This window comes from Gambusia affinis, linkage group LG02 (genome assembly GCF_019740435.1).
Source record: "Gambusia affinis linkage group LG02, SWU_Gaff_1.0, whole genome shotgun sequence".
NCBI lineage: Eukaryota > Metazoa > Chordata > Actinopteri > Cyprinodontiformes > Poeciliidae > Gambusia > Gambusia affinis.
The window spans coordinates 12,525,120-12,548,415 of record NC_057869.1 but is presented as its reverse complement, the minus strand read 5'-3'; the positions used below and the strand labels follow the sequence as shown (position 1 = coordinate 12,548,415).

Genomic DNA, 23,296 nt, shown 5'->3' with positions numbered 1-23,296 from the left:
ATAATGTTTTTCTTTCCATGCCATGAACTGACCTCTGACCCAACATGCTTATTCAAGAGGAGGAATTGCTGCAAAGTCGGATACTTGGAAAGGAAACCCTTTACAAATTAAAATCAACTTGACATTATTGTTTTATAAGACTGAATTGAAATTAAGTGGGTACATAAGCATATGGGTAGTTAAAACCCTACTAATACAGTCCTAAATTGATTTCCCCATTGCCTTGCATTATTTGAGGGAAAGATTTAATAATTAGTTCTCTTTTTTGCTGAAGTGACCTTCTGAATGCCACAAAGCCTCACCTGAACTTTGTATCTCCTAAAATAGATGCACGAGAGAAGCATAAACTAATCTAAATCAGCATCTTTGTTCCCAAACAGCAGTGAAGCTATCAAGGAAACTTATTTCTCTTCCTTGATTGTAACTTAAGAGTAAATGAGCAGGGAGCTAAAGTTTCTCCCTCACTTCCTCACATCCTGTTGAGGCGGCTGATGAATAACTAAGTAACTGCACGCTACTTCTGGTAATACGCGGCAGTATGTGGTGATTCATTGTCATACTACAACATGCTAACTAGAATGTAGCCCGGGGCTTCCTCGATGCCAAAGTTTCCCCCTGACCTTCCTCTGCTCCTCCTTCTTCCTCCTCCATCACTTGAGTCCGCCTGAGCAGCCAATCAGAGCGCAGAGCTGAGGCCGCAGCACCGCCCTTCCTCCCGACCTCCCCACCGGAGTCATCCGCGGCACAAACCCAATGAGCTTAGAGAAAGTGGGCCGTCTCTGCGCTCTGCGTGGCCCTTCCTGCTTCAGCCTCAACTTTCTGCCTCACTCGTGTTTCCTGGCTTCATCTCTCTCACACAGAAGAGCTCAAAAAGTGTCCGGCTGCTTTAGGATCAACGGATTGGAGTCGGGATATATCTTTAAATCTTCCGCGCTGGGAAATAGGGCTCAAAACCGAAGTTTAGTTAGGTTTCTTAAAATTGTTTTTGCTTAAATTTACTTTTGTGGGTTTGGGTAGGAAGTAGAGACAGAAGTCTCTGGGTTAGTCTGTATGAGTGTTTGAGAAGGAAAAAGCAGCAGGATGATCGCAGCTCAGTTACTAGCCTACTTCTTCACAGAGCTGAAGGATGACAAAGCTAAAAAGGTGAGTCTGTTTCTCAATTATTAATCCAATCTGAGTGTTTGTCCAATGGATGCTGAGAGGAGAATACCCACATGTGTCCATCTTGCCTCTACATGTCAGCACTGCTTTGAAATGTGGGAGTCAAGCAGGGAATACCGACTTTTATTTTGGTAAAAAGTTGGTGCAAATAAAAAAAACAGCCTCCTGACCGTTGGAGATATTTGCCTCCTCAACGTGGCCCGATGAGACGTGACTAACCGCACTGTTTGGGTAGTAAGATGTGTAAAGAGGGATGGCACATATGACTGATGCCGTGATGTAAGCCCGGGAGGTGTGGCGGAGGGGAAGAGGAAGTGAGTGATCTGGAGAGTAGACCGCAAGGATGAGGAGGCAGGTCACTGTTTCAGGGTCAACGAGTTTCTGTTGTTCTCCTGTTAAAGTTGTACTTTCACAGTCATCCGCTCAGCGGTGGTCAGATCTATATCTGTTCTCTAGGTCGTGTGTGAACTGATCAAACTTTTACCGGCTGCTGCCGATATGCCGTTGTCTTTTGGATTCAACCTGCTCATGCTGATTTTAGCCAGTTTTTTTCTCCTAAGGACTGTAACACAGCAGGATATAACAATATCAGTCAATATTTTTTGGGTAGTAAGATGTGTAAAGATATTTTACTTTCTGTTTGCTTGAATCCGACAGTAAGTGACCAGATCATTCACATTGAAATAAACCTCCAAATCAGTTTTAACATAACCCAAAGATATAAAGTGTGCTGATGCATTCAGTGCCTGAAAAAAGTAGGAACTTTTAGTTTTGATATTTGTAATGAACAGATAATCATTTTAGTCTTTGCTCAGAGCTGATTTAGGGAAATGTTTCAGTTTTTGGCTGGTGCAGCACTATTTCAAAATTTTATCTGTGTTGCTTTCTTGTTAAAAGGAAAAAAAAATAATAGAGAGAGGCAACGAATAACATTCCTTCAAAGTCAGTACATCTATAATGCATGAATGTTGTGAATGATGAAGGATAATTAGCGATGCCTTTAAGTCTGTCCTTTGTGCATGACGTCCTGTGTAAAAACTAACTGGACCAGTTTTAGCTGATTTTACAGCATGGTGTATGTGTGTATGCGTGTGTGTGTGTGTGTGTGTGTGTGTGTGTGCGTGTGTGTGTGTGTGTGTGTAGGCTATTGTAGATCTAATACTCACTATCAGTTCCCGTAAGACCAGCCGTAAAACTAATATTTATTCTTATTTTAGCCAGATTTTACATCAGAACTTTGCTTTCTCTTTCTCTTTCTCTTTCGCTTTCTTCTCACGTATTTTCTCTTTAAGGTTTCTGAATGACGTCACCAATAGTCTCTCTCACATGCTACGTCTGTTTTTACCTCTATCTCTTCCCCCAAATCACACAAGGCGACCCTCGAGGCTGCCTCTCTCAGATCCCGGCCTGTAGAGGCGAAACAGCCCTCATCTGCAGCCGGTGCCTGATGTAACACAACACATCTCCCTCCCTTCTTTACTCCTGCTCTCTTCCTTTCGCTGGCTCCCTAAAATAGGCCAGCTTTGAGCCATGTGACCACAGGTGACAGCAGAGGGCTTATGCCTGCGCGCAGCGATCGGCAGGTGTGTTGCCAACGTGGAGTTTATCAGGGCTTCAATTATCAAATACATAAAAACTTTTCCAGCTCAAAAACTAAAACTGGGAAATGTTTTGCTCAAACTTTCTTGTAAAATTGAGTTAAAGTGGAAGTTTGAATGGTTTTATTTTTATAAAAGTATTCAGAATATTGAGGCTCTTCGTGCTGATGTCCACTCAGTCAGCTGAATCTGCTGCGCTGACCTTGTCTGACTCCCTGATGCGCAGTTAGTTCCCATCTGAAACGGCAGTTCACCATGTCTGCATGAGTGTGTGTGTGTGTGTGTGTGCGTGTGTGTGTGCGCGCTTAAATTGGGATGAGAGACCGTACAGAAGGGGGCAGTGTGGAAGTCAGTATTTTTCCACATAGTGAGGCTGAGGCTGTTGTGTGTTTGCATGCACACACACACACACACACACACACACGCACACCCACACACACACTTCGTAGCTGCATTGAGTTTTCCTGAACCTCCGTGCGTGAAGGAGGCGGACGGGGCTTTGTTAAGGAAAAGAATGCAAACAGAAAGGAGGATGGGCGGAAGGACTCGGGGGAGGAGTTGTAAAGCAGACTCTGAGTTGTGTTAGAGGTGAGTTGAGGGGAAACACGTGACCTTTCCCAAAACTATGTCTGGAGATTCAGTCTTACCTCAGGGAATGTTAAAAGAGGAAAAACTAGGCAGTTTAACCTCCAAGCAAAAGATTTATTCTGAGTCTCTATTTGTTAGAGCTCTGTCGCATCAGATGATGCGGTGCTTTAAAACATGCTTATGCATTAGCAAAAAATGCTGAGTCAGAAATGCTGCGGTTCATCCTGAGTCAGGAACAGAGTGGTGGAAACGTATCGCTCCTGCCTCTGCAAAGCAATTTACTTTCTTTTTTTGAGCTTAATTATTTCCGATTAGCAAACCCATTTTATATTGTTTATAAACACATAATTCCAGCAACTTCAGTTAATAGAAACAGCAGTTTTACCATTTTAATTATGTGCAAATGTACCTGCATCTGAAAGATTTCAAAAAGCCACCCATCATGTCGCTACCAAGAAAAATTCAAAAACAGACGAGAAACAGAGCAATTGACATTAAAGGTCTGGAAAGTTTGTCAAAAAGTATCTTGATGATCCACAAACTTTAGGTATAAATGTTTTTGAAGGTGTGCATCCCATGTAGTAAGTGCATTTTAGAAGAACATCTCCGCATCTACAGTAAAACGTGGTGATGGTGAGTCGTTCTTCTTCATGACCTTTTGGCCTGCTGTAATTAATGGAACCATAAATTCTCCTCTCTACTTGAAAAACCTGAAGAAAAGTATTAGACCTGCTTTGGTTGTGCAGTAGGAACGTTTTCAGAAGCCCACCACCAAGTCCAACCCTGACTGGCTTCAAAAGTTAAGGTTTTGGAGTGGTCCAGTCAAAGCCCAGAATTAAATTAGAGTCAGATGCTGCATGACCTTAAACAGGTTCATTCTTGAAAAACTTTTATAGAACTGTAAACCTTGTCAGTTATTAGAGCCAATTGACGTTTTTAGCAAGGCTAAAACAAACAGTGCATCCTTTGAAAGTTGTATTTTGTGTTTAATCTGATTTTTTTGATAATCTGAAACATGGAAATATGAGAACAAAAAAAAAAAAAGTAGATACTTTTGCGCTTTTTCACATCCCCCTGGGACCATTTGGAGTTCTATTGCTGATAACGTCTCATTTCTGTAATAAAAGATCAGCTGAGAACAGTTTGTTGTTCAAATAGACCTCAGGATGCCTTTCTCATTTCCCTGCTCCACGGGGAACCGTGGAGCACATTGTTATTCCTGACGGAGGAGCACAGCCTCTAAACAAGAGGATTAGCTGAGAGAAAGTCCTGTGATGTTGGTTGGCTGAAAGCAGAGTTTAAAACCGCTGCTTTTTTATGGGAAGAACATTAAAATCCTCCAGTTTGAGCGCCGATTAACCACACATTGTGTTTCAGAGCAGTTGTAGCCAGCAATAATGATTTAATTATTGATTATTGAAGCTCCAACAGGAAGAGACTCCGTGATGACGTGAGGGCAGGTCTAGCGGCTGGCATAAACTCAGAGCTGGCCGTGTGTTTTTATTCTGTTCTCTGTCCGGTTGTTTTATCTGTGAGTCAGAAAAGCTGACCTGGCCCTTTAATGACCAGCTGTTTGCTTTCTGATCTATAAAATTAAAATTCATGTTAAGCTATTCACGCCCTCTGAGGCTGCCTTGAGGATTGTGGTGTTACAAGAAATAGCAAGTATGTAAATTATGAAACAGGAACTTTCGACATTTCCATTCGACTGTGTTTGTCCCCACATAAAACCGAATGGGTACCACAGTGTACACACACACACACACACATCGACTGAAACTGAGATGACTGCTGATTCATTCTTATTCATCCTGATTCTCCTTCACCACACATATCACATAAAGTTTGTCGTTTATTGCAGTGTGTGCAGTAAAACTGAATTTCACCAGAGTTGCTCAACATCCTGTTCCCTAAAAGTCCAGATGACTCTGACGAGGATCGGTGATGACCAGGGGAGTGGGCGGAGCCAGCAGGGCAGCGTTGTAGCTACCGGAAACCATGATAGTTACTTTATGGCTCTTTATCAGATGAGTTTGGACTATTACTAATCAGTTTAGCTTTTGAATTGCTTTCTCTGTTACTGATTGTTGACTTTTGTCCAACCTATAAAGAATCCCCTTCCTGGTCATGCTAGCATCATTGTTTGACACATCCTGGACTCTCCTCTCAATGATATAATGTTACAAAATTTGGTGCATTGATTAAAATCTGAGACAAATGGGGCTGAAGCAATACAAGAAAACCTTCTTAATCTGTAGGGATGATCTCCACAGAACTCCTCAAGTGACAGTTTTAGAATCACTTGGTTCCTATTCTGCATAAAAAACAAACAAAAAAATTGTATTAGCACCTTTTTCTATCCAATTATTAATTGGTTATCCACAAAATAGTCAACAAATCATCCCTACGCTGTGTTGATGTGAGTCCATCAGAAAAGGCAGAGTACTTTTTAGCTGCAGATGCATTTTTTTGGACGAGATAATGTTTTTTTTTTTACTTAAATCTGAATAATCTGAACAATTTTTTATTCATTTTTTTTCATTCATATTTTATTCAATTTTTTCTAATATTGTATAAAATAAGCTTAAGTGATTAATTGAAAAATCAGCGGAATGTGACCATTTCTTTTGTCCGATTAATAATCTGCAGAATACTCCATTACTAAATCAGTCGTTCGTTGTAGCCTTAATTATAATCACATGACGACTAGAGGTGCACCGACTGCAGTTTTCTGGCCGATCACCGATCACAGATTAAAAATCCTGACCTGCCGATTCCGATTTTGGCCGATACCAATTTTTTTTTGTCTAAAATGTTGCTAAATGTAGTAAGAAAGTTGATGAGTTCCCAACAGTGAGATGACTATTGTTAACTGCAAATATATAGACCTGACCTGGTGGGCCGGTCTGCTAGTCAAACCTGTCTCACAGCAGAGCAGAACAAGAGAGCGGTTGATTTAAATATCTTTGCCGAGGTAGATAAAAGCCTAAGATCGGCTTCACATGTAAAAATCGGCCCAACACCGATTTCCCAAAATTAGGAAAATTGGCACCGATAAATCGGCTGGCCAATAAATCGTTGCATCCATAATTACGACCAATAATGTAACGTCGTTTTCCTGATGTGTGTTTTCAGATTGATAAGTACCTGTATTCCATGCGCTTCTCTGATGAGACGCTGCTGGACATCACCAAGCGCTTCAGAACGGAGCTGATCAAAGGTCTGGGCAGTGACACCAACGCCACGGCCTCACTGAAGATGCTGCCAACGTTTGTTCGCTCCATCCCGGATGGAACAGGTGAGTTAGTTCCTCTGAGATTAATCATGATCCGTCCAAGTACCTGGGGTCTGTGCCAGGATTATGCTGCTGCTATTTTTACACATACTAATCTTTCTTGCATTTGTTTACTTTTCGGAATTAAATGCCCTGCTTAAAAACGAAATGTTTTGGCGTCTAAAATAGCCAAGTAGATTTCAATGCTGCTTTTCGTGTTTTAGATGTTGCTACCTGAATCAAGTTAATAAAAGCCTGGTAATCACCCACAGAGACTCGTATTCCTGAGAGATAAACCCTGACTGGAAGCATTTGTTGGTTCTTGCGCTGCTCTCTCATCTGGATTGTTAAATTAACGTTGATTCAAAGTGATTCCTGCTCACAGGCATGATGGATTTTCAAGCTGTTTCATGATCAATACCTTGGATCGGCGCCTCTTGTCATGCCAGTGACGTTTGTACTGAGTCATTGCAATGAGAGCTGCACTGTGTAAAACACAGTAGTGGACAGAAACAGGAAGTAGAAAATAATTATTACCAGAATAATTTTAAGTCGACTTATCTATGTAATAAATCTATGTGGTTTATCTAACCTGAAACTATTAAACATTACATTGTAGCGTCATTCAGAAACAGAAAGATTAAACGCCACATGCCTTGTTGAAATGTTGTTTAAAAAAAAAGCTTCACCTTTAATAAAAACTGTTAAAAACAGACCATCACGAATAAATATGAACATCTCAAACAAAACACAACACTTGTTCTGGACGGAACTCATTAATAAATGAACGTAAAAGCATCTCTTCACAGATTTTAGTGTATTTTACGCACTCCAACATAAATATCAAGCTCCTAAACCACGTAAAATGATCAGTTTCTTTGATTTTACTCTTTATAGGTCTGAATAAAATGAACATTGTTCTTTTATTCTGTGAACTACTGACAACATGTCTCTGAAATGCCAAGCAAAAATTTCGTATTTATTAGCAGAAAATGAGAAATGGTGAAAATAACGAACATGCAGTGCTTTCAGACCTCAAATAATGCATAGAAGAAAACAACAATACAAATGTTTTAACTCAGGAATAGTTCAGAAATCAGTATTTGGTGGAATAACAAGGAGGTTTTCAGTAGTTTTCAGTGCAGGGGTCTCTTAATTTTTTTTTCCAGAGGTGTTATATGTTATATTTCCCAGCCTTGCTTATGAACAGATTTAAAAATAGCAAAGGAGAAAATCCTCCTTGTTGACTAGATGATTAATGTCACCATGGTGATGTTAACCATTGAGCTCAGAACATCCAGGATGCTGCGCCTGGACTGAATAGTCTGAAGCTGTAAGTTTTCCATCTGCATACAGTAACTCTGCCTCGAATGGAGAATGATCCAACAACAGAGCACAGACTGATCCTGTTCTATTATTTTACATTATTTTTTGACATACATTGCATCACTCTGATTGCAGAATAGACATTTTAATAAGGCATGTCTTTCTTTACGTTTTAGAGTCAGGCTGTTTGTCACATCGTGACCCATATTCAACGTAACAAGTTTGCAGCTCGCATGATGATGAATACAGGGCGGCTCTGCAAGAAAACCTGTTCAAGACTCCAAAAGATTTAAGACTTTCCAGGAGGACTAAACTCACAACTAGAACCAGAATAAACCGGTTTAGATCAAAGTTTGAATGGGCCAGTCAAAGGTTACTGTTTAATTCACATAGAAGTTTGAAATCTAAGCATCATTTTCTTAATTTGTATTGCTTTATCATTTTAAGTTTGAAGAAAATGTATATACTTATAGTTTCAACCTGAAAAGACTTTTTTGCAAAACCGTACTTTCTTTCCTGCAATGTAATCTCTTCTCCTCCTCTTTCCATCGTCTCTGAATCTACAGAGAAAGGGGATTTCATCGCTTTGGATCTGGGAGGCAGTGCGTTCCGGATCCTCCGTGTCAAAGTGAGCCACGGGAATAAGCAGACCGTTCAGATGGAGAGTGAGGTCTACGACACGCCGGACGAAATCCTGCACGGCAGCGGGACAAGAGTGAGTTAATTTCAAAGTCCAGGAGCACGAACGCAGCTTCCCTTCACCTTGTCCCTCCGCTCCTCTCCTCCAGCTGTTCGACCATGTGGCGGAGTGTCTCGGAAACTTCATGGAGAAACACGACATCAAAGACAAGAAACTCCCAGTTGGCTTTACCTTCTCCTTCCCCTGCCGACAGACCAAACTGAACGAAGTAAACATCTTTTAAAGGAGTTGAAGCTGCAGCAGAGACCAGATGTTGAAGATTTTATGTTTTGACATCCAATCTGAAATGTTTCTTTCCCAGGGATATTTGATAAAATGGACAAAGAGCTTCAAAGCCAGCGGTGTAGAAGGGGCGGACGTCGTCCAGCTGCTCAACAAAGCCATTGAAAAACGAGGAGTGAGTCTCGTTATCATTCCTAGTGGGTCGGCCCAGACAACCGGGAAAAACTCATCCGTATGACGGTTTGTTCATTCCAGGACTACGAGGCTGACATCATGGCAGTGGTGAACGACACCGTGGGAACGATGATGACCTGCGGCTTCGATGACCAGCGCTGCGAAGTCGGCATCATCATCGGTGCGGCTTTGTTGGAACAGGAGGGGGGACGGGTCCGATTAGCGAAGCGAGTTAAAGCGCTGGTTCTGTTTTTGGGCCTGCAGGAACCGGCACCAACGCCTGCTACATGGAGGAGCTGCGTCACATCGACCTGGTGGAGGGAGACGAGGGCCGCATGTGCGTGAACACCGAGTGGGGCGCGTTCGGGGACGACGGCAGTCTGGAGGACCTCAGGACACAGTTTGACCTCGAGATAGACCGAGGTTCTCTCAACCCGGGCAAACAGCTGTGAGTTAATGCTACAGGGCGGCTGTCTTCACACAGCAGTTACTGTCAAAACAGCTCAATGAGAAGGTCTGCTGCTTTCCTTTGTTTTGATATTTTTCACAGTCGGTCGCATTAGAACCACAGCTTCCTTGTAAGTTATTGAGATTTCATTCAAAAATCCACCCAAAATTTGGATTTTTGACTGTGGCTCGATGGTAGAGTAGTCGTCTTGCAATCGGAAGGTTGTAGGTTCGATTCCAGCTTCCTCCTGCCACTTAACCCCAAATTGCCTACCGACCTGCGTATTGGTGTGTGTTTGTGAGTGCGAATGGGTGAATGTGACTCTAGTGTGAAGCGCTTTGAGTGGTCAAAATGACTGGAAAAGTGCTATGTAAGTTCAGTCCATTTACCATTTACCAAAAGTGGAGTTTGAAAAGAATCAATGGTTTCGAAGGTTTCCAGTCGGAGGAAATGCTCTCAGGACTACATAGAGTTAATTCAATCTCAGTATGAATTAAGCTGCTCTTTTGTTAGAGAATAAACAGCATCAATTAGACAGAGGGACACAGCAGACAGCTCAGGGAGAAAGTGTAAAGCCGTTTACAGTTTAGAAGACAATATTTCAAGCTTAAAAACATCTCAGAGATTTTATCATCTGAAAGTGGAAACAGTATCGTACACCTACCAAGACATGGCTGACCGTCTAATCTGACGTTCCAGGTAAGGAGAGACAATCTAAGTAGAGATCAGGGGAACAATCTGGGCTTTATGGAAGATTTTTAAGAAGAGAATATCATTGATGGAGTCTTGAGAAGTTTATTTTGCATGAACCGATATTGGAGACATTGGAGGGCTCAGACAGAGGCCAATATTAAGGCGTCAAATTACAAAGTCAAATATTTTTAGTCATGTTTTAAATATACAGGACTTTTTTTAACAACTTGATTGCGCTACAAAATGGCGCTTTGTGGCTGGAAATACACAAATACTTCCCCTGCAATTCTGGAAGAAGAAGTTGTTCAGGAAAAACAAAAAAGAAAAGCTTTGACATTTTGTGGTTGTCACTGAAGAAAAGATGAGAAGGTTGAATTATTATAACACTATTAGATGTTAAAAAACAGCTGCTTGTTTCTGTGTCCTGCAGTTTTGAGAAGATGGTCAGTGGGATGTACATGGGGGAGCTGGTGCGTCTCATCCTAGTGAAGATGGCCAGAGAGGGGCTGCTGTTTGAGGGCAGAATCACTGCAGAGCTTCTGACTAAAGGCACACTTCCGACCAAACTCGTCTCAGCAATAGAGAAGTAAGTCCACAAAGTAACTCTACAAAAATACCCGTCGTTATAATAAACTAACATATTAAATCTCCTTCTAACCTTTGCTTTTGTTTAGGAGTAAGGAAGGTTTAATCAAAGCAAAAGAGATTTTAAGTCGACTTAATTTGGAGCCGTCTACAGAGGACTGCATCGCTGTACAGCATGTGGGTATTCTTGCAAAAACACATCTTGCATAATATCACGTTGTAGGTGAATCAGCATATACAGTTTATTAAAAGAAATTAAACAAAGTATCTGATAAGTTCTGCCAGAAAACACATGAAGCATTAAAACTACAGGATAATGAGATGAAATGTAATGCCGACAGAAAAATGGTTTTCCAGACTCGACCTGAACCATCCTCTGTAAATCCAGGACTCTGGACCCTCTACAACACATGTCAAACTGGAGGCGCGTGGGCCAAATCCGGCCCATGGCAACTATTTATGTGGCCCTCAACACTCCCAAGCAGGGGTGTCGAAACCTTTTGTCACGTTTACCAAAATTGTGTCTCAAAAGAACTCGCAGCCCAAAAAAACGAGAACCAGTAAAGCCAGTAAAGTCATCAAATTTTTTTTTGGTTTGTTTGTTGTTTTTTTTTAGAAAAGAGAGTTTACTCATTATAGATCCTAAACATAAAAATGTTATTCCAGGTTTACTATATTCAAAGAAAGGCATCTTGTTTTCAAATTTGGTAACACTTTATTTGAAGGTGTGTGCACAAGACTGACATCATAAACACGATACAAGATCTGTCATAAACATGAAGGAGTCTTTATCAAGTAGGGTTAGGTAAGTAAGTAATGACACTTTTAATGGATTTCTAATGCTAATTTTAATAGAACCTTGCATTAAAAGGCTCATTATTGACAGGATAATGTAACATTTACTCTTTAATAGATTTTTAATGCAACTTTGCTTTAAAAGTGTCATTATTTACCAAATGACATTCATAAAGACAAATGTTGTATTATGATTATAACGGTGTCATGTCCGTCTTATGCACACCCCTTTAAATAAAGTGTTACCTCAAGTTCTTTTGGGTTCAGTATAACAAATTTATTCTCAGTTATAAGACCAGAATTTAGGGTCACTTTCTTTAAAAATGCTTGTTATTTAATTGGCCAAATTCAGTAAATGAAATAAAAGTTGAATTTGTTGTAGCAAAGTCTGTAAAAATCTCTGGATAAACGTTTATCTATTTACTATAAAATCTTGGTTATTACACTTTTTGCTGTACCCAACATTTTCCTTTGTGAGAAAATGATGTTGGTAATAATTACATCCCGATTTAAAAATTAAAAGTCACTTTGGACGGGCCAAATTTCTGTCATTGTCGAACTGCTTTTGGAGGGGCCACAAACGGCCCCCCACGCCGCACTTTGGGCACCGCTGCTTTAGAACGCCATAAAAATCAAATCAGTTTTTTGCATAGTGTCAACTTACAATGTAAAATATGTTAAATATAAAATTTTTAGAGAAAAGCTGTAATTCTTTACGAGCTTGTTAACTGGTATCAATAAGTTTAACCAGCCCTTTAAGGATATTTACGATGCTGAAGTGGCCCAAAAATAAAAATGAGTTTGACACCTGGTTCTTTAAGAATCCTTCTCTGGTTTTGCACCAATTGTATGTAGTCAATGTTAATTTTAAGGATTTTTTTACACATGCACTCAGCTGCTACATGAGCGTTCTGCTTTCTTTGGTTTCGATCCTGCAGGTTTGTTCCATCGTCTCTCATCGCTCCACCAACCTGGTAGCTGCTGCCCTGGCCGGCATCCTGCTGCGGCTGAAGGAGAACAAGGGAGTGGTGCGACTCAAAACCACCGTGGGCATCGACGGCTCTCTGTACAAGATGCACCCGCAGTGAGTGTGTTGATACACACCCCCCCTTCCGTTTATATGACACAGATTATTCAGACAGCGGCTGATGCTCTCTGTCCGCTTGAAGCTACGCTCGTCGCCTCCATAAGACCGTCCGACGATTGGTCCCCGACTGCGACGTCCGGTTCCTCCTGTCGGAGAGCGGCAGCGGGAAAGGAGCTGCCATGGTGACGGCCGTGGCCTACAGACTCGCCGAACAGACCCAGGAAATCGCCAAGATTCTGTCCAAGTTCCGCTTGACGACGGAGCAGCTGCTGGAGGTGAGGAGAGAGTCCCGCCGCCGCTGTCGTCTGCGACTCTTTCCCCGTTTGGTTTGCTGATGTCTGTGTTGTTTTAGGTGAAAAACAGAATGAGGACAGAGATGCAGAAAGGCCTTTCGAAAAGCACGCAGGACGTCGCCGTCGTCAAAATGCTGCCCACGTATGTCCGGAGCACACCTGACGGCACAGGTAACGTTCACTCACAGCTTCGACATGGTCAATTAATCTGTCGTTTATTCTGATGGATGCAAAAATTGGCATGTTCTGCTGATTTTTCATTTAAATCTCTTTCATACATTGCAAATAATTTAATTCCCTTTTTAAATGAGTACATAAACACTTTTGAATGTAAATTTCAGTTTATTATAAATCACATTTAAAACAAGAGTAGTTGGACCCACATGCTGTGCAATAAGGTAAAACAAATCAAGAAAAAAAATAATTAAACCCAATAAACTGAGAAACGTATTACAGTGTATTACAGCCTGTGCATAGGAAATCATGAGTAAATTTTAACCAAAAAAGTAAAAAAAGAATTAATCTGCAGCTATAAAATACAACGTAAAAAGCTGAGCTCTGCTCAGCTTAACATCAATTTGGAGCTAATCTGACTATTTCCTGGATTAACCAATTAACAACTGGATAGAAAATGGAGCTTAATAGGAGACTTTTTATACAGTAATTTTAACCAAGTGAAGAAGTTTTTGGTTGAACATATTTACAAACAAAGGTTTTATATTTATATTCTTTACAGTTTTGCTCTTACTGCTCTGAGTGTGTTGTTCTGTCAACAAATGTGTCTGTATGCTTCAGTTAGCAGTTAATTGATTGCTAAATTAGTTGACGATTATTTTCATAATCACTTAATCACAATTAATCTGATTAATCGTTTCAGCCCTGCTACTCAGAACTACTCAAATAAAAAATCGAATTCAATTTAGCATGAGCTCATACCTCTCATACTTTCTGTTAAACTTCTTTAAACGTTAAAATTTAAAAATCCAAAACTTTACAGGGTACCAACTCTGTGATCAAGTTTTAATTTCTGCTTTTTAATGCTGAAATATCTTTGTGCCGCTTATCACAAGCGTGGCTGCTTTTGCTACTTGTTTATTCATTCTTACATTTCCACGGGCGTGCAGAGAATGGGGATTTCCTGGCTCTGGATTTGGGGGGAACCAACTTTCGAGTTCTGCTGGTCAAGATTCGCTCCGGGAAGAAATCGGTGGAGATGCACAACAAGATTTACGCGATTCCTCTTGAAGTGATGCAGGGCACAGGAGAAGAGGTGAGATCCCTGAGGAGATCTGAGGATTGGTAAAAAGCTTTAGCCTCAGTTCCTGTTTACCAGATCATACTGGGGGGATTAAGGGACTGGGAACAGGAGGCCTGCTGGTTACGAGACGAAGGCTGGATGGAAAACTGTCAACCCAGATGAAGTGATTGGTTCAGATTAGGATCAATTTAACAATCTTTAAAGCTTAGATTTGAATTTAACAGATTTGCACTGGCTGAAGCTAATCTGCTTCCTCTAGATCTTCCTCACCCTCACTCTTAGGATGAAGGCTGTGAATCTCAGTGTGGATACAGTGGAAACTACAAAGCGTCAAACATGTTTCCACCATGTGTTTAGACCTTTAAAGACCTTTTCCCTGGGGTTTTTTTTTTCCTGTTAGTTTTTGTTGATGAACTTATTGTGTCTAATCTGAGTCACCGTGAGATTAAATTAGTGATTGAGTTATTCAACAGTGACCCATAAGTGTTGTAGAAAGTACTAAAAAAATGTACTTAAGTAAAAGTACAAATACATGGACAAAAATGTACTCTAGTAAAAGTAAAAGTACCACATTAACATTTTTACTTGAGTAAAAGTAAAAAAGTACTGGCTTTTAAAAATACTTAAGTATCAAAAGTAAAAGTACTTCCTGAATGTATTACCTAATCACTAATACAATATCATTAAGCGTACCTATCATATTTAATTTTAATACATGAAATATGTGCCACTTTAATGAACAATGTCACAGATAAAGCATGTTTTTAGTGTGTTTACTCTGTGACAGTTTAGATTTAGATTTGTGATTCTATGCATCATAATTTCAGGGATGGAAACATCTTGTCTCCTGTTCTAACATAGCATGAACTTCACTTTTTTGCCACTAATGGCATTTATTTTGGAAGAAATCCAACAGAAAGGGGATGGAAAGAAGGTGGATGAGGGAGAACATGCAACCAAGGAGCCACTTAGTGTTGTAGTTAAGACAAAGACCAGCACCCTGCGCTACATGACAATAAAATGAAGTGCACCTTTCAAAACTGCTTCTCAAATTGATTTGAAAAATCCACATTCCCATAAAAACACCTAGATATTAAATACTGAGAGCTGAAATAAATTTAACCAGTATCATTATCAATTCAAACTCTTCTTCATTCTGCTTTGCTTCCATCTCTGTGGCACAATCCGAGGAGGTCTCCTACCATCCCTAAAAGATACCACCCTGGATGTTTGCCCATATCACCCATGTCAGAAACCACAACTGTCTGCTCCATTAAACATAGAAATTAAGGCAATGCCCCAATGGTAAACAACACTCAACTATGAATACTGTCCAAGGTGCAAGAAGCAAGAAGTAACCAGGCAGAAGGACAATGACGGTTCTCACCCTGTCTGCCACCATGACAGGTTACCAACACAATCAAAGAGCAATGAGCAGCTCTGCGTTACACGTTCTTGTTTTGTTTATTGGCCAATTAAATAAAATAATAATAGCTACTGCAGTGTATGCAGAGCGTCACAAGAACAAAGAACGGCTCTCAGTGAGGCTTCAGTCCTACAGGACTTGGTAAAAATCCGTCCAGAAGAATCGGATCGTTCATCACTATCACTATATAGCAATTTTTGGTCACAGCGTTGTCCCATATATGCGACACCTAAAACAACACTTCCACACAATAATTAAGCGCATCACTGACAACGTTTTTTCATCACAGATGCACCATATGTGTCTCTGTACAGCTAGCTTTGTTAACATCCGGTCCACATAGCTTACCTTTCTTTAAGCTTCCTTTCCAAGTGACGCTAAAAGTTGGACGAAGTTTCCACCGTCTGTGAAAGTGAAGCGCTGCTGATTTTACATGTCGCCAAATCTTATGATTTATGTAGCGAAATTCTATTACTGACGATTAGACACAATCATCTCCCGCTTAGTGGAAACCACTGCGCATGTCTGGGAGCTCAGCGTGCGACTGAAAGGAGGAGGATGGGTGACGACAGTAATTAGTAGGTCAAGTTATTGCTTGGATTTACAGCGCCTTAAGTCCCTGAACTTCATATTTTAACGGGGGAAAAAAGCGCAATGCGACTTGGATGTAACGAGTAACGGGACGGTTTTGTAGAAATGTAGTAAGTAGAAAGTACAGATACTTACTGTAAAATGTAGTGGAGTAAAAGTCGAAAGTATCCATTATTGAATATACTTAAGTAAAGTACAGATACACGAAGATTGTACTTAAGTAAAGTAACGAAGTACGTGTACTTCGTTACTTTACAACACTGCATAATATATTATTTACAGTGTTCTGAAAAAAATATTTGCTCCATTTACAGATTTCTGATCTTTTTGCTTTATTTGTCACACTTAAATGTTTCAGATCATCAAAATAACTTTAATATCAGCCATATATATATAACCAGAGTTAATACACAATGTAATTTTCCATTGATGATTTAATTAAGGGAAAAATAAATCTAAACCAACTGGTTTTATGGGATAACTATAGGGCTACAAGTTGATTATCAACTTGTAGAATCAATAAATCACTTATATAGAATCTGTCTGTCTGCGTAACGTAAAAGATGCAAAAAGCATCAACAAACCAGATCTAAAGAAATTCAGCTGAGAAATGAAGTCCTTGACATCTATCAACTCTTTCCAGAAAGGGCTACTAGGAGCCAGAGCTTTGGGACTTTAGTGAATCAAGAATCGCATAACGTGCATTTTGGACTGTTTCTCTTTCCTGTTCTGAGATAGCCGTCATTTTATTTCTGTATCAACTGGCTCCGCTTAAGGGCAGCCAGTGGCGCCCTCTGCTGGACGGTGTCCAAATGACAAACACTAAGAAAAGGTCTAAATGTACATAATTGGAACTAGTTTATCGTCTAATAAACCATTAATAGGCATTTAATTGTAAGTCAATACATTTTTTTACATTCCTGAGATCAATGTCTGAATTATTGCAAATGGTTAATGCCAGTTGTGGTAACCAAGAGTGAAACAAGCAGTTATTGGGTTTAGTGGAAATTTACTTTTAAATCCAGGTTGATTTTAATGTGTTCTTCTCTGTTTTGCCTAAATGAAAATAAAAGTTGTTTGAAAATGTGCTTATTGTATTTTCTGAAGTAATCTTGTCTGATATTCGAATGTTTTTCTGATCTGAAAATCTTTTCACTGCATTGTATATCCACCTCACATTTTTAGTTTTATTTATAAAAAGGTGTGATTTACTCAGTAGGAAACCTGAAATAACTTTGAAAGCATGAAGCTTTTTCATCAAGTTCTATATATTTAAAATCATTTCTTCTGCTGCAGCTGTTTGACCACATAGTGCACTGCATCAGTGACTTCCTGGACTACATGGGGATGAAGACCGCATGTCTTCCTCTGGGCTTCACCTTCTCCTTCCCCTGCCAGCAGACGGGTCTGGATGCTGTGAGTAAATCTTCTCCTTCGTTTGCTCCAGAGTCGCTGGGCAGTTCATGACACTCCGCTTCTGCATGCAGGGCATCTTGTTGACTTGGACCAAAGGCTTCAAGGCGACGGGCTGCGAGTCTGAAGACATTGTTGGACTGCTGAGGGACGCCATTAAGAGAACCGAGGTCAGATTTAAAGATGAGCATCTTTCGGTTTACAGCGGTAGTTTAAAGTGTAGCTTAGCATGATGGGTCGGACTGCTTCCTCAGGAGTTCGAGCTGGATGTGGTGGCCATCGTTAACGACACAGTGGGAACCATGATGACCTGTGCCTACGAAGAGCCCACCTGTGAGATTGGACTCATTGCTGGTTAGTTCCTGTTATATGTCGAGTCTAAGGCGGCGTTCACACTGCAGCCTGAAGTGATCCAATTCCAATTTGTTTTGTCAAATTGGATTTTCTTTGTCGTGGTCATTCACGCTTTTGAATATACGAGGCTTGTATGTGATCTCCAGTATGAACTGCAAACAGCCTGAGAGTGTCCCACGTGCCCAGTAGAGGGCGCAATAACGTCACACATAGAGGGCGTTCCCAGTGTTCTGCCAACCTCCATAAAGAAGAAGTGCTCGTTGTTAGCAGAAGTAAACATGGATGCTAACGGTGGAGCATAGCTTATGATTTTGAAGTTGTCCGACCGGAGCAGCACATTAACCACTTAATCCTCATTATTGTCCGTCATGGTTGTTGTTTTTCTGCCTAAGGGTATCAGGATGCAGAATAGTGACGTTTGTCAAGTCTCAGGTCGGATGAACGCGACGTTAGGTGACATTTGAATCGGATAATATCGGATATCCAAGTGGCCTGGGTCGCATTCAAAGAAAATCCAACCTGTGTAGTTCAGACTGTCGTGAAAAGATCCAATACTGGTTGCATTAATGCAAAAATAAATAAAAAATCAAAACTGGGTCTCTTCAGGCTGCAGTGTGAACGCAGCCGAAATGACCAATATTCACCTCCCCGCGCTGGGTCGGCTTTAATTGTGCGTCTGGCTGCAGGAACCGGCAGTAACGCCTGCTACATGGAGGAGATGAGGAACATTGAGATGGTCGATGGTGATCAGGGACGCATGTGTATCAACATGGAGTGGGGAGCTTTTGGAGACAACGGTTGCCTTGACGACTTCAGGACGGACTACGACCTGGCTGTGGATGACCTCTCTCTTAACGTTGGAAAGCAAAGGTGATCAGAAACATTTCCGTCCTGCACAGAAACACTCGCTGATGTTTTCAGTTCTGGGGCGTTTTTACACGCTTGTGTTTCACGTTCCAGATATGAGAAGATGATCAGCGGCATGTACCTTGGTGAGATCGTGAGGAACATCCTCATAGACATGACCAAGAGAGGCTTCCTGTTCAGAGGGCAGATCTCTGAAACCCTGAAGACCAGAGGCATCTTCGAAACAAAGTTCCTCTCACAGATCGAGAGGTAAGACACAAGCAGCCTGTCTGTAGGTTTCTACCTGCAGGAGCTGCGGCTCCGAGAAACAAATATAAAGGAAGTTTGTCCTGCAGGAAACATTTAAGGCACATATGTCAGAGTCAAGGAGAAGATTTTCTACGGCCCCTGGGATGATCTTGATTTATTATTAGAACCGGCCCGCGCGCCCTTCGTTCGATCCTCACAACGCGCGCGCACCCCCCCCCCGTTCGATCCTCACAACGCGCGCACCCACCCCCCCCCGGTCCGCAGTAATTTTACGAAGGCTTGGGCCGGTCCGCTGCACTAGACGAAATGCGTCATTTAAAAAAATCTCAATGAACATTCGATCAGTCCGGCCCTCGGCTTGTAGCTAAATTTTTAATTTGGCCCTCCGTCCATTTGACTTTGACACCCCTGATTTAAGGGTTTGGCAAACAATAAATTAATAAATAGACACCTGATCAATATCAATAGATATTACTTCTGAAACAATTTTCAATAATTTCTCCAACTTTCCTAAAGTCAAAACAGGTGCCACTTTCGCTTTGGTTGCCTAGCAACAGCTAATGCTCTCTTTGGTTGCCTAGCAACAACCTGCTAAGTAACTTGCACTGCAGCAGTTTCAGGTTTTGCCACTGTGCCTCAAAACGGCTTAAAAATAAAAATAAAATTTGCGTGATGTGAAAGCGGAAAATAACAACAACTTCAGAGGAAACTCTGGATAAAACGGGAAATGTGTCATCAAGAGTTAAGGAAGTGTTTTAGATGTTTTAAACAAAAGTCAAACTAATCAATAACAGGGCTTCCCCAGAAAACCTGATAAGCCCAGTGGTTGGGGCGCCAGGGCAGCCATTCGTTCTGCGGCCTGCCGTGTTTTTGAGTTCTAAAATGTTTAAAGTTGACAGGAAATTTGAAAATACCACTTTACTTAGATTAATGCTTGAATACCACCTATAATGTCTTCAAAAATGCAAACATTTAAAAAACTAAAATTAATTAGCAGTGCCTAGCCTGGTGGGGGGACAAGTAAAGCCTGGTAGCCCGCCAGGCTTATAATGCACTGGAGGAAACCCTGGATAGTGATATAAAACAGTTACATCATGACATGCTTTTCACCCACTTTAGGTTTGGTTAATTTAAATTAATCATAACGTTTTGCGTCTTCAGTGACAGGTTGGCTTTGCTGCAGGTGAGAACCATCCTGCAGCATTTAGGACTGGACAGCACCTGTGACGACAGCATCATTGTCAAGGAGGTAAGGTGAACAGGAAGCTTAATTAAAAAAAACTAAGTGACTCAGTCATGAACTCAAACCGAGAACAGGAGAATCTCGTTGTCATGCCGTTGAATGAAAAAGTGTTTGACGGAGCTGCAGACGGACCCGTGTGTTGTTTCTAGGTTTAATCAATGATATCCTCATTCTGTTGCTGCAAATTGCGGCAGCTGGTCCAATGTGTTGGATGCTGCAGTGATGATGAGGCTCTGTGCCGGTAGGTGTGTGGAGCGGTGTCGCGGCGCGGCGCTCAGCTGTGCGGCGCCGGGGTGGCAGCTGTCGTGGATAAGATACGGGAGAACCGGGGACTGGACCACCTGAAGATCACTGTGGGAGTGGACGGCACACTCTACAAGTTACACCCACAGTAAGTGTGACATAACGAAGCCTTTAATCAGATTAGCTCTGATTAATTAAATAACCGTCAGCTAATTTAGCTTTGATTAATTGTTAACTGAGGTATACGGACCAAAACAAAAGAGCGACAAACTCAGAGCAGCAATTAAGCCAAAACGGTTCAAAAATGTATACAGTATGTTGTAGTTAAGAAATGTAATGTTCAACCCAGAACTAGGCCTGTCACAATAAAACAATAAATTTATCACACGATAAATGAAAAGAAACTCATTTTCACTTGCTTGATTTATTATTTTTCTCTTTTTACTAAAACTTGAATGATAAAATTCTTCTGTCTGGTGTTTTGAGCTCAGCTAACAAAAATCATTTTGTTTACAGACGCTTCATAATTCATTTTATTTGTTGCTGCTGTTGTTTTTTTATTTTGTATATTTAAAATATGTTCCAGCTCCAGTCTTTAAATGTTCATTAGAATTTAAGTGTTCTTGCATTATTGTGCCATTATTTCTGTTATATTACTTGAAAATGGTCTCAAAACAACAATATTACCGTTTATCGCAAAAACATCTGGGACAATCTGTCGTCTAGCAGAACCCAGAACGACTCATTTGGTTCAAATTCTGAAAAACAAAGCTCTTTTTAGAACCTTTTGCTATCCAGTCATTAATCAGTTAATCCAAACAGTAAAAAATCAGATCAGTTTTATTGATGGTAATTCAAGTTGCACCCTTCTAACTTACTAATGTTAGAAATATTTGTTATTACAAACGATCAAACATCCACTGAAGGGACGCTATGTTATTGCATCGTATGCAATCAAATGTAAATTTTCTTACTTCAATTTGCATTTTTATGTATTTCTAATATTGTATAAAAAGGATTAAGTGACAAATTGACACAATGTGACAGAATAACCAACAGAATGATCCATTAGTAAAACTGATTGTCACACGTCTGGTGTTTCTGCCTAGTTTCTCCCTGATCATGAAGCAGACGGTCAGAGATCTGGCTCCGAAGTGCAGCGTCACCTTCCTGCTGTCTGAAGACGGCAGCGGCACCGGAGCCGCTCTCATCACAGCGGTGGCCTGCCGCTTGAGGAAAGAGGTCAAGAGTAAAAAATAACAACATATCAGGCAGCGTATGGCTTTCAGTCCACTGCAGCCAACCTCAGCGCCTCACACTCCAGCTGCTACTTCATCCATGTGTCTTCCTGAGACAGAAAGGGGAACGTCGTCCTCTTTCTCTGCTGTTTGGCAGCAGAGGTGATCCATTTTAATTAGACTATATCTATCGGCATCCTGCCTCTTTAGGGTGTAATTTTGTGATTTCAAAGGTTAATTATAATTAATTATAAGCATAAAACATCTGTCGAAACATAAATAAATCTAATAAAATATATATATTACCCACGCTTGGTTGCGCCTCTGTCTCCACCTGGTGGATTCCTCTTGTTACTGCATGCAGGCGGTTTTCCTATCAGCTTTATTTTGTTACACATCCAGGACTTTAAGCAGTTCAAACCAGAGTGGGTCTGTTTGGAGCCTTTACTATTTTTACAGGATTATTTAAAGAGATCTGATGGAGAAGGAAGGGAATATTTGTGCTTCAGGTTTTAATGTCTCACCCAGATAAGATGCAGTGTGTTCAGCATTGTTGTTATTTATTTTATTACTATGTTTAAAAATATTACTGCTGCAAATATGATGCGCACACAACTCGCCACTGGCTAATTTCCCCTCCCTGAATTTTTCCTGTGCACAAAAACCTTCATGTTATGTCTCTGCTCTGCTCTCTGGCTGCAGCTTATCTGCAGCCTGGTGTAAACAATTCATGCTGCTGGTGCTAATCGCAGCTGCTAGAAAAGCCGCAAGAGCGAAGTGCCAACACAGTGGGGAAAAAATAACCAAACTGTGCAACATACATTTATGATATATGAATCTACCCCTACTTTATAAAGTAGTTTTTTTTTTTCTTATAAAAGTCTCAGGAAAGTTTTAAGGTTGTTCTGCAACCTTAAGATTCTTTGAAATCTCTGACTAAAAGCAAAAAGAAATGCTTGGATATTTTAAAGTGTGCATATTCCACTGTAGAAACTGTCCAGGTATTTGATCAGTTGTTAAAAAATTTTGACTCTGTAAGTGGAACTTTTTCTGTTTTCTGTCCTGTTGGTTGAGTTTTGCTGTTTTAAAACCAGTTCTCTGTCTGTGTTCCTGTCCTGTTGTCCGTCTGCCAACTCCGGTGAGGCATCCAGGTGTTTTTCTTACTTTGGTCTGCAAAACCCAGACTGGACATGTTGCACATTGTCAGTCTGACTCTCAATAAATTGAACCTCAATTCATCTGAAGCAGCGGTTTTCAGTTGGTATTTGCTCGATCGGTTTCATTTCATTTAATTAGATTTTGAAATTCAATGTTTTTGACACAAAGGAGTGCATGATTGTAAAGAGGACGCAAAATGGCACACGGTTTTCAATTTTTCCAAATAAAAATCTAAAAAGTGTGGTGTGCATGTTTTACGCTCCATTTTATTTCTGATTGAGTCCATCTTACTTTCAGAAATTAGCAAATAAT

At 40.7% G+C, this 23,296-nt stretch overlaps 1 protein-coding gene across 1 annotated transcript; it reads left to right on the top strand.

Annotated features, from left to right (window-relative positions):
- Positions 1–789: 789 nt before the first annotated feature.
- On the top strand, positions 790–23,232 carry LOC122842563 (hexokinase-1-like). Its single transcript, XM_044136556.1, has 21 exons — positions 790–1,143; positions 6,483–6,645; positions 8,514–8,662; positions 8,736–8,855; positions 8,949–9,044; positions 9,125–9,224; positions 9,308–9,491; positions 10,615–10,770; positions 10,859–10,946; positions 12,503–12,648; positions 12,734–12,926; positions 13,004–13,115; positions 14,069–14,214; positions 17,516–17,635; positions 17,707–17,802; positions 17,887–17,986; positions 18,673–18,856; positions 18,947–19,102; positions 20,264–20,351; positions 20,591–20,736; positions 21,698–23,232. Exons 1-21 carry the CDS (start codon positions 1,081–1,083, stop codon positions 21,846–21,848), a joined length of 2,757 nt encoding a protein of 918 aa, XP_043992491.1. The 5' UTR covers positions 790–1,080; the 3' UTR covers positions 21,849–23,232.
- The last annotated feature ends 64 nt before the right edge of the window (positions 23,233–23,296 follow it).

Coding starts and splice junctions, on each gene's coding strand:
- LOC122842563 (XM_044136556.1), top strand. CDS start 1,081: ATGATCGCAGCTCAGTTACTAGCCTACTTCTTCACAGAGCTGAAGGAT. Junction 10,771..10,858: donor CTCGTCTCAGCAATAGAGAA/GTAAGTCCACAA, acceptor GCTTTTGTTTAG/GAGTAAGGAAGGTTTAATCA. Junction 19,103..20,263: donor TTCCTCTCACAGATCGAGAG/GTAAGACACAAG, acceptor TTGCGTCTTCAG/TGACAGGTTGGCTTTGCTGC.